General features: G+C 44.9%; 1 protein-coding gene across 1 annotated transcript in view; it reads right to left on the bottom strand.

Annotated features, from left to right (window-relative positions):
• The window catches only part of stambpl1 (STAM binding protein-like 1), a 10981-nt gene extending 1729 nt beyond the window's left edge, over positions 1-9252 (bottom strand). Inside the window, exons 1-11 of the mRNA XM_026352032.1 lie at positions 9063-9252; positions 7586-7707; positions 5719-5936; positions 5561-5636; positions 5021-5116; positions 4128-4343; positions 3738-3950; positions 2374-2432; positions 2318-2321; positions 711-848; positions 15-127 (exon numbers count right to left, since the gene is read on the bottom strand). Of these exons, the coding sequence (XP_026207817.1) occupies positions 15-127; positions 711-848; positions 2318-2321; positions 2374-2432; positions 3738-3950; positions 4128-4343; positions 5021-5116; positions 5561-5636; positions 5719-5936; positions 7586-7684 (1232 nt within the window). The 5' untranslated portion in view covers positions 7685-7707; positions 9063-9252. The remainder of the gene's footprint in view (positions 1-14; positions 128-710; positions 849-2317; positions 2322-2373; positions 2433-3737; positions 3951-4127; positions 4344-5020; positions 5117-5560; positions 5637-5718; positions 5937-7585; positions 7708-9062) is intronic.
• Between the last annotated feature and the right edge of the window lie 1540 nt (positions 9253-10792).

Raw genomic sequence — 10792 nt, 5'->3', positions numbered from 1 at the left:
ATAGAGTAACGTACTCGTTGTGTTTGGGAGCACAGACGATGGCGATGGCCTCCTGCAGCATCAGCTGATACGAGCAGTGAGTGTGGAGGTCGACGCTGGAGAGGAAGGCCGTCTGAGTGGGATGGGTCTGAAACACAAGCAGAAGAAAACCAGCAGCCGTCAGAACGAACACACAACGTGCCCTAACATTACTCCACTAGAGAAGCAGAGTGAGACCTCTGTCCTTCCGTTCCTATCTGTGTACTCTCTCTACTCATCTGCTGTCTGACCACAGGCTCTGTTGCCATGGTGACATCTGATCGTGCAAATGAAGAGGAGATGGAGAATCACGATGAAGGTCATTTTCTCTGTGGTTTTATCACGATGTGACGACCTCACTGTTTTCTGATCTATGTAACTCAGTGACATCCCACTGTGGGGGGGGGGTCTCAGGTTTTAACACTGACGGGGGCCACAGTCCTTGTTCTGTGTACAAATGTGTTCCCGTGTGTATCCGGAGCCTTTCTCAGCCTGGGTTCATTAAATCAGGTGTTAACGTCGTGTTTTGTTGTCTCCTGATAAACTGTTTAATCAGTCCAGCACTGATGGGGGGTCGGTGGAAAGGCCGGGAGGATCGGGAGGAACGGAGCAGGTAAGAACCCGACCGTCAGCAACTGTTTTAAAGGTGTGTGTGTGTGTGTGTTTAGCCTGTTCTTAGCATGTAGTCATACATGGATCCAGCCCAGCGTCAGCAGGTTCTGCTGGTCCTGGAAGCTGAACAGTTCCTCCACGTTCTCCATGTCGCAGAAGTCAGGACCGGCCGACTGTTTCGGGATCACGACGTGAGTCAGAACGAACTCGTTGTGAGTCTGAGAACGAGAGACAGACAGAGTCAGACAGACAGACAGACAGTAGAGACAGAGTCAGACAGACAGTAGAGACAGAGACAGACAGTCAGACAGACAGACAGTAGAGACAGAGACAGAGACAGAGACAGACAGAGAGTCAGTCAGACAGGCAGACAGTAGAGACAGAGTCAGACAGACAGTAGAGACAGAGACAGACAGACAGTAGAGACAGAGACAGACAGACAGTAGAGACAGAGACAGACAGACAGTAGAGACAGAGACAGACAGACAGTAGAGACAGAGACAGACAGTCAGTCAGACAGACAGTAGAGACAGACAGACAGTAGAGACAGAGACAGACAGACAGTGCAAGTCAGACAGTAGACAGTAGAGACAGAGAACCACAGAGAGCAGTCAGTACAGACAGTAGAGACAGAGACAGAACAAGAGTCAGTCAGACAGACGTAGAGACGAGACAGACAACGGCAGTCGACAGACAGTAGAGACAGAGACAGACAGAGAGTCAGTCAGACAGACAGACAGTAGAGACAGAAGATCGACAGACAGTAGAGACAGAGACAGACAGACAGTCAGTCAGACAGACAGTCAGTAGAGACAGAGTCAGACAGACAGTAGAGACAGAGACAGACAGTCAGTCAGACAGACAGTAGAGACAGAGACAGACAGAGAGTCAGTCAGACAGACAGTCAGTCAGACAGTCAGACAGTCAGACAGTGAACAGAATAAACAGATTTAGCTCGTCTTTTAAGTGTGAGCAGCCTTCAGTAAGTCGGTAACCAGACGGTAACCAGTCTCAGCAGTCGGTAACCAGTCTCAGCAGTCGGTAACCAGTCTCACCAGTCTCAGCAGTCGGTAACCAGTCTCAGCAGTCGCACCAGTCTCAGCAGTCGGTAACCAGTCTCACCAGTCTCAGCAGTCGGTAACCACTAACCAGTCTCAGCAGTCGGTAACCAGTCTCAGCAGTCGGTAACCAGTCTCACCAGTCTCAGCAGTCGGTAACCAGATGGTAACCAGTCTCACCAGTCGGTAACCAGTCTCAGCAGTCGGTAACCAGTCTCACCAGTCGGTAACCAGTCTCAGCAGTCGGTAACCAGTCTCAGCAGTCCGGTAACCAGTCTCAGCAGTCTCAGCAGTCGATAACCAGATGGTAACCAGTCTCACCAGTCTCAGCAGTCGGTAACCAGTCTCAGCAGTCGGTAACCAGTCTCACCAGTCTCAGCAGTCGGTTAACCAGTCTCACCAGATGGTAACCAGTCTCACCAGTCGGTAACCAGTCTCACCAGTCGGTAACCAGTCTCACCAGTCGGTAACCAGTCTCACCAGTCGGTAACCAGTCTCAGCAGTCGGTAACCAGTCTCACCAGTCTCAGCAGTCGGTAACCAGTCTCAGCAGTCGGTAACCAGTCTCAGCAGTCGGTAACCAGTCTCACCAGTCTCAGCAGTCGGTAACCAGATGGCTCCAATGGTAACCAGTCTCACCAGTCGGAGAAGGGGGGGGGGTAAACAGTAATCCTCCCAGTCTCCACTCACCCATGAGTTCTATCCCGCTGGCTGTGTTTGGTCTGGCAGGCAAAGCAGTACGTGTCTCTGGATACCACCCCCCAGACCCTCCACCCTCTGAGCTGCACACATGAACAAAACAAACACACATAGGAACATATGAGAAACGTGTTCTGCACACAGATACTTCATACAGACAAAGAGGGAACAACACACACACCTGTACAGTGTAATTATACTAACATATATTTTATTTTCATACATTTTGTAACAGAATCGACGCGAAGAGAAGAAAAGAACGAAGAAAGAAAAAGAAAAAGGGCCGAGAGGACGAGAAGAAAAAAAAAAGACGAAGAAAAAAGAAAAGACGAAGAAGAAAAAGAAAAAGACGAAGAAGAAAAAGAAAAGAAAAGACGAAAAAGAAAGAAAAAGAAAAAGACGAAGAAGAAAAAGAAAAAAAAGACGAAGAAGAAAAAGAAAAAGACGAAGAAGAAAAAGACGAAGAAAAAGAAAAAGAAAAAGAAAAAGAAAAAGAAAGAAAAAAAAACGAAGAAGAAAAAGAAAAAGAAAAAAAAAACGAAGAAAAAAAAGATGAAGGTCGTGAGAAAGAAAAAGAGAAAAAAGCTGAAGAAGAGAAGGTAAAGAAAAAGAAAAAGACGAAGAAAAAGAAAAAGACGAAGAAAAAGATGAAGGAAAGAAGAAAGGATAAAAAGAAGAAGAAAGAGAAAAAAAAAGAGAAAAAGAAGAAGAAAAGAAGAAGAGAAAGAAGGAAAGAGAAGCGAAGAGAGAAAAAAGAAAGAGCAAGAAAAAGAAGAAAAAGAAGAAGAAGAAAGAGAAGACAGAAAGAAAAAGAAAAAGAAAGAAAAAAACGAAGAAAAAAAGGAAAGAAGAAAAGAAGAAGAAGAAAGAGAAAAAGAAAGAAGAAGAAAAGAGAAGAAGAAAAAACAAAGAAGAAAAAAGAAAAGACGAAGAGAAGAAAAAGAAAGAGAAGAAGAAGAAAGAAAGAAGAAGAAGAAGAAAAAGAAGACAAGAAAGAAGAAGAGAAAGAAAAGAAGAAGAAAAAAGAAAAAAGCCAGAGAAGAAAAAGAGCGACGAAGAAGAAAGAAGAAAAAAAAAGAAGAAGAAGAAGAAGAAAGAAGAAAAAAAGGAAAGAAAAGACGAAGAAGAAGACAAGAAAAGAAAGAATGAAGAAGAAAGAAAGAGAAGAAGAAAAAAAGATGAAGAAGAAAAAGATGAAGAAGAAGAAAGAGAAGACGAAAAGAAAAAAATGAAAGAGAAAAGAAAGAAGAAGAAGAAAAGAAGAAGAAAAGACGAGAAGAAGAAAGAGAAGACAAGAAGAAGAAGAAGAAGAAGAAGAAGAAGACCTTTAAACTGCACTGTTACAGCAGACGATTCCATTTAAGATGATGTCACTGTCCAGATACATACAGAACACTGTGTACTTTGTGTACTTTGTGTACTCACCGTGTACTCCGGCCGGTCGGCTCATGGGAGCAGGTGGTCTGGTTCTGTTAGGATCCGCCCCCTGGGGTCGCACTCTGTCTCGGATTGGCTGCTGGGACAGACAGGAACCGTCTGTCACCTCAGGCACTTTGGTCACCGCCTGAAGGAGAAACGTGTTACTGCAAAAATACTACTAAAGTAGTACTAAAGTAGTAGTGGTAGCATTAGAAGCAGGGTAATGGTAGAAGTACACGTAGCAGGAAGCAGTTGTTCCTCCACTACTGGTGGTTGCAGTAGTACTTGTATCAGCTGTTACTACAGTGAGTGTAGTAGACACCTTTTGTCCCACCTCCTCTGCTCTCCGATTGGCCAGTTCCTGACGCCTCAGCTGGTCCTCGAAGTAACGAAACTGCTCTGATTCGATCTGCATCTGTCGCAGGGCGGCGACACGCTGCTTCTCCTCCTCCAATAGCAGCAGCCGCTTCCTGTCCTCATCCAATAGAGAGAGCCGTTGCAGCTGCTGGCCACACCCAGCCATCACCACCGCCTGGCCCTGTCAGAAAAATAAAATAAAAATAAAAATAAAAGCACACTGTAAAATGAAAAACTAAACATTTCTTAAATTAATAACAATGAAACCAAGAAGTTTTTAAAAATCAATCACGATGTAGAAATACTACTTTTTTTTTTCAGCATTTAAAAAACATTTAATATTTATAACAAAAGAAATGTTTAATTGTAAAACAGCACATTTGTAAATGAACCACATTAAATAAAGATATTTATAATTATGCAGCAACAAAAAACTGCACAAAAAAATCTGCTGTATCAGGAATCAGGTCTAAGCTCCATCACTCTACAAAGTGTTGTGATTCAATATAACTAAAACTGACATTAATCAGGATTCAAACAGCTGATCGCCGATGGAACAGGCAGCAGCTGCAGCTCAGTGTAGCTGAACAGCTGATTTCTGTTTTTATATCTGGTCCAGATCTGACTGAACACCAGGTGGATAACGTCTGTACTGGGACAGGTATATCTAACACTACGTTACACAGAACCTACTCACCATGTTCAGGCCGCTCCACTGAATCATGGATGGAACCAGAACCCACACAGATGATCTCATCAGTACAATAACCACATAACACTAACAGCTGCTCTGACACAGAAACAAACCTGTCAATCAACCATCTAATCTGATTAACAGGTAAAGACACACACACCGACCTGGGACCTGAGGTACTCGCTGTGTTCCCTGCTGTACTTCTCCTGGAGACGTTTCTTCAACTCGTCCTTACGAGGAAACGCCACCTCCTGAAGTTTCTACACAGACACAGACAAGAGAAGTATTATTACTACAAGTAGTACTGCTGTTATTGCCATTCCAAGTACCAGGTACTGCTACTGCACACGTCAGTGATGTTGATTTGAATCTGAAGCTGAACCACAGAACGGTTCACTACAACCACAGCATCTAGAGACCAGTCAGAACTGGATTAAAGCTGCAGCAGAGGAGAGGACAGGAGCTGGAAGGACTGGGGGGAGGGTTGACTGTCAGGAGGTCCAAGGGTTAGCTTCCAGGATCTAGGCACTAGTTCTGAAGTTCAAAGATCAGTACCACAATGGGATCTGTCTCCGGAGCTCTAGGGATTGGGTCGAGGGGTACCACTTGAGGTCCAAGGACTAACTCCTGCTAACTCCTGACGTGGAGACTAGTTGCAGGACCTAAAGACTACCTTGGTCCTACCTTGGCAGCACAGCTGTTACCTTCATGATGAGCTGCTTCTCGGGGATGCTGCACTGCTGGTAGTCTCTGTGGCCGGGCAGCTTCTCTACAAACAGGCTGGGAACAGGACGCAGCGGTTAAAGCTCCAAACGTCAGTGAGACACTGAACACTGGACGATAATCTAAGCGAGGTGCTCACGTGATGAACTTGGTGTAGAGGACGTAAGCATTCTCCAGGCTGCCCTCCTCCAGGTACACTGCCGCCATGCGCTCCATCTCCACACCGGAGCGGAAGTAGCGCCGCGGAGCGATGTCCTCGTTGATCTCCACGCTGCATCCCATCTTCCCCAGCGCCCGGACACGCTCTGCGGCCGTCAGCGACACGTCGGTGTAGTCCGGCTCTGCAGCCAGCTTCTTCTGCACAACACAAACACAGGGTTCAGACGGAGAACCTGGGGGGAGAGAACGAAGGTGCTGCACCACACATCAGAACCTGTGAAATCAGGACCAGGACAAACAGACATCCTCATCTTTCATTTGCCACTGGTCATTACTGTAGTTTCTCCAAACTTTCTGATGATTTCCAGTTGTAAATGAAAATAGAACATACAGTATGTTTCTGCTTGGTGTAAATGACGCATACGTTTACTGTGCAAAGTGCTGTTTAAGTGCAGACCATTTACCATTTACCATTTACTGTCTGCTCTCCTACTGAGCAGCAAACGACTGCATCGTGCAGGTTGAACCAGAACCAGTGTCACGGGTCAGTTTCCCTCTGTTGTGGAATAAAAATGTGTTTCATGATTCTTAATGTCCATATTATTGTGTCCTGACATTAACACCCATCGTTTTATTTTTACTGTTTCTGAAGAAAAGGCTGAAAATTTAAACCATGACAGAAACACTTTTATTTTGAAAGGCAATGAAACAAAGAAGTACATTGGCTGAGTGCGAGCTGCTGCTTGTTTGTGTGATAGTTTATTAAAATAAGCCTTTATACAAATCCCTGCAGCTCCTCCGTCACTTTCTGACATTAGGACACAGCTGAGCTGCGGCTTCAGACAGGACACTCAGATATCCTGTTGCTGCTGCCGGGGGCCTGAATGCAGCGCTTGTTACACAGCTCATTTACATGAGAAGAAGCTGAACTGGTTGGAGGAGGAGAACCAGTCTTCTGTTCGGGACTCGAGAAAATGAAAGGATGGATGCAGAGACAGGAAGACAGGAGGAGCAGAGGGACGAAGGACAGAAAAGAATAAAGAGGAAGAGAACAGTGGGAAGAAGGAAGGAACCCGTCGGTGTTTATTAAAAGCCGAGTTACTGTTAAAACATCATTCAGATGTTTTTCACTTCTTCAAATTTGAATAACGTTTGTTCACCAGGTTCACGTCGCTCTCAGAGTTTGATTTATTAACACGTCAACACGTTAAAACCGTGTTTCAGTCCGTGTGTGAACAGGCTGCATTAAATTCAGTTTCAGAGCCACTTTCCCTGAATTTTGTCTGTCAGGTCTTTGTTACCACTGAGCCAGGATGCTGAGGACATGGCGTGACGTTTAACACAGATCGGAAATGTGAAACACACGGGAGCCGCTGCTGATTCAAGTTGTTGCATCGTGTTCATGTAGTAAACACGTTCACGAGTGACTGATCAGAGCTGCAGCGGTGGATATCTGCACCGTGTGCTGCATCAAATCTTAAAACGTTTCTTTACTAGAAACATGTACATTACTGCAGAGAGGTGTTTCTGAAGGTTCGATGTTCTAACCAGTCGCCTGTAACTTCACGCAGATGCCGACTCTCCCTGACACCTGAACACCTGACGGCCTCCGTTCGTCTGCAGACACACGCTTCAGGACATGAAGAGTTCAAATCAGATGCTAAATTAAATGTTCCCCTTTAAAAACACGTGTCTGCTGTGTAGCTCCAACACTGGTTTGTTATCGCTGCCGACTAAAGGAGACAGAAATCGGGTTCTTCAAGGTTTCACGGTGAAACGCTGCAAACGTAACAACGCGGTGTGTTTGTTGCTCGTCAAAACGTTTGGACGCCCCGACCCTCACTCACCAGCGTGTTTAGGCTGAAGCCCTGGTCCATGATGTGTGTCCGTGTGTGTCCGTGTGAGTGTGTGTGTGTCACTGGTCGTCCCGCGGCCCACTCGTCCATCTGCCGCCTCCCATGATGCTTCACTGCAGGGAGACACAAAAACAAAAACAAGAAAGGAGCAGTGTGAGACTTCACACGTTGGGTGAAACGTTCCTTTAACTCTCAGCTAATGCTAACAGCCAGCAGCCAATCACAACGAGCTGTGTGTTTCATTTCCCATCAGCCCCTGCAGCTCATCATTCAGTGTGGTTACCATGACAACTGGTAACTAACCAGTAAGTCAGATGGTGTCATCAGAAAAGAAGAAAAGACACGAAGAAGAAGTCGACGACCACTTCTCAAGGAAAAACAGTCTGTCACCATGGCAACAGGAGCATCCAGCCCAGAGACCAGACCAGGTCTCTCAGACCAGATAGACCAGTCCTCCGTGTTTCACGTGTTGAGGCTGATTCACAGCAGAACAGATTCATTTGTCTTTAAGGAGCTCCAGGGTCCACTCAGACCTGCTCCACCACCTCCACCTCTGCCCCTGCTGTTGATTTACAGCCACTCTCCGCAGGACTGGGTCTCAGGGTCTTAGTGTCTCTGTCTTAGAGTCTCTGGGTTTCAGGGTCCCAAAGTCTCTGGGTCTCACGGTCTCAGAGTCTCAGTTTTAGACTCTCTGTGTCTCTGGTTCCTTGGTTTAAGTCTCTGACAGCTGAGCTGTTGTTCCACTTGTTCACTCGAAATTCCCGTTTGTCTACATTCATTCTGCGCCTGACCTCTGACCTCGTTCACTTCACCTGCGCCTGAGCACACAGGAAGCTCCACACCTGTGTGTGAACCTAAAGGTCAAAGGTTATTTATGTGTCGACTGCCTGGTTTGAAAACACTTAACAACAGATTTTTTAAAGTGAACTTCTTGAATTCATTTAACGACCTCATTAAGGTCGTTAACAGCTGTGTAGGTTTGATTTATTCACCTTCATCTAACAGAAATTCAACATAGAAACGTTCCACTTTAAATGAAATGTTTGACTTTGACATTTTAAGGTTAATTCACTACTAGAATTATCTTTTCATGTATTTTTACGACATAAAACCTTAAACACTAATTAGAAAATTTACATTAAATTCCCTTCTGTCACATAATCACTGAATCCTTAATGAGCTGTAGACCTGGCCATAACTCACCTGTCAATTAAAGGTTGATCTGATCCAATTAAACTGGTTTTAATGGGTTTTATTTTAAATTTCATCTGAACATCAAGAGAAACTCATTCACTCCTAAAATCCTTTCAAAATAAGAGCAGAACCGCACTTCAGGTCCTCTCATTTCTATTTTAACTCGAGTTAAAAACGTCGAACTGAACGGAACCGCCGGTTTCTCTCTCCATCAGCGGAGGAAACCGAACCCTGAGCGGTTCTGCTGGTTTCTGATCGGAGTGAAGTGATTTACCGGTTGGTTGTCGCTCTGATCCCCGCAGCTGATCGTCATCCCGCGCTCACAGGTGGAGCCAGAGCCACTCAGTGACCCGGGTCACAGCCTCTGGAATCGGGGTAAATTGGGACGAACCGGGTTAAATCCAGGTGATTGAAGCTGGTGAGAAAATGGCTGAAAGCTCCGGAGAGATGGTGGAGCTCAGAGATCGTCTCTGCACACAGATGGCTCACTCCCACCTTCCGGTTTCACACGAGTGGGCGGTAACTCTGCAGATGCTCATAACAGCTGCCCCAGAGAGGTCCCACTGCGACACATATTTCAGGCACCAAACTCAGCAGACGCCCACGTGTAGATAATAAAAATAAATGATTAGTTAATAACTGGAGCTACTGTATCTAGTTTCTACTTTCTCTGAAGGTACAAATGTTAAAAAGGCAATTGTAAAAATATTTTGAAATAAATAACAATAACAACAAATATGAACAGGAGTGAAATCGTAAAACAGTTTTAGTGAAGATCAGCTGATGGTCTCAGCTGTAGTTTAGTTTGAGTTTAGGTTTGTACAAACACACACACACACACACACCTCAGCTGGGTTTCGGCGTCTGTCCCCACTGGACCATCTTCATTGTTAAACGTCCGAGTTTAATGTTGCTGACTCTGTAATGATACTAGCACTTTATAATAATCCAGTGTCCTTTACATTCTTCTAATTTCAATTTCAGTCTGTGTTTATATACTATATATTATTTCCTCCTTTTCATTTTTTGTTTATCATATCTTGCCTGCTGCTATTGTTATTATTGTTATTTATGTTATATTAAGCATATTCGCACCAACAGTGAGATACTTTTAATCTCATTGTACATAAGATAAGACATAAGACATAAGATATTCTTTATTGATCCCACATTGGGGAAATTCAATTGCTACAGCAGGTCAGTGCAAAAAGAACAACAGCAATGTGCAAAAAGAATGAGAGGGTGTGCAAAAATACAAAAGTAATAAACATTTTACGAGAATCTACAACTATATACACTATTACGACTTAACATATATAATATGTTATACGTAATAAAAAATTAATAAAATAAAGTAAAAACAATACAGTCAGATGGGCTATGGACCAGTTTTGTACATGTATATTTAAACTGTGGCATTGTACAGTCTAACAGCTGTGGGAATGAATGACCTGCGGAACCGCTCCTTCCTACATGGAGGGTGTAACAGTCTGCAACTGAAGGAGCTGCTCAGTGCCTCCACTGTCCGATGTAGTGGGTGAGAGGTGTTGTCCATGATGGATGTTAGCTTGGCCAACATCCTCCTTTCACTCACTTCCTCCACAGAGTCCAGTGGACAGCCCAGGACAGAACTGGCCCTCCTGACCAGCTTGTTGAGCCTCTGTCTGTCCCGGTCTGTGCTGCCTGCTCCCCAGCAGACCACGGCGTAGTGGATAGCAGAGGCTACCACAGAGTCATAAAATGTCCTTAAGAGAGGCCTGCACACTCCAAAGGACCTCAGTCTCCTCAGAAGGTGGAGGCGACTTTGGCCCTTCTTGTACAGGGCATCGGTGTTGTGAGTCCAGTCCAATTTCTTGTTGAGGTGAACACCCAGGAACTTAAAACTGTCTACCACCTCAATGTCCAAACCCTGGATGCTCACCGGTGTGTGTTGTGGTGTTCTCCTCCTGAAGTCAATCACCATCTCCTTTGTCTTACTGGTGTTCAAGCACAAGTGGTTGCGCT

This window comes from Anabas testudineus, chromosome 19 (assembly GCF_900324465.2).
Source record: "Anabas testudineus chromosome 19, fAnaTes1.2, whole genome shotgun sequence".
NCBI lineage: Eukaryota > Metazoa > Chordata > Actinopteri > Anabantiformes > Anabantidae > Anabas > Anabas testudineus.
This window is presented reverse-complemented; position numbering and strand designations above follow the sequence as displayed.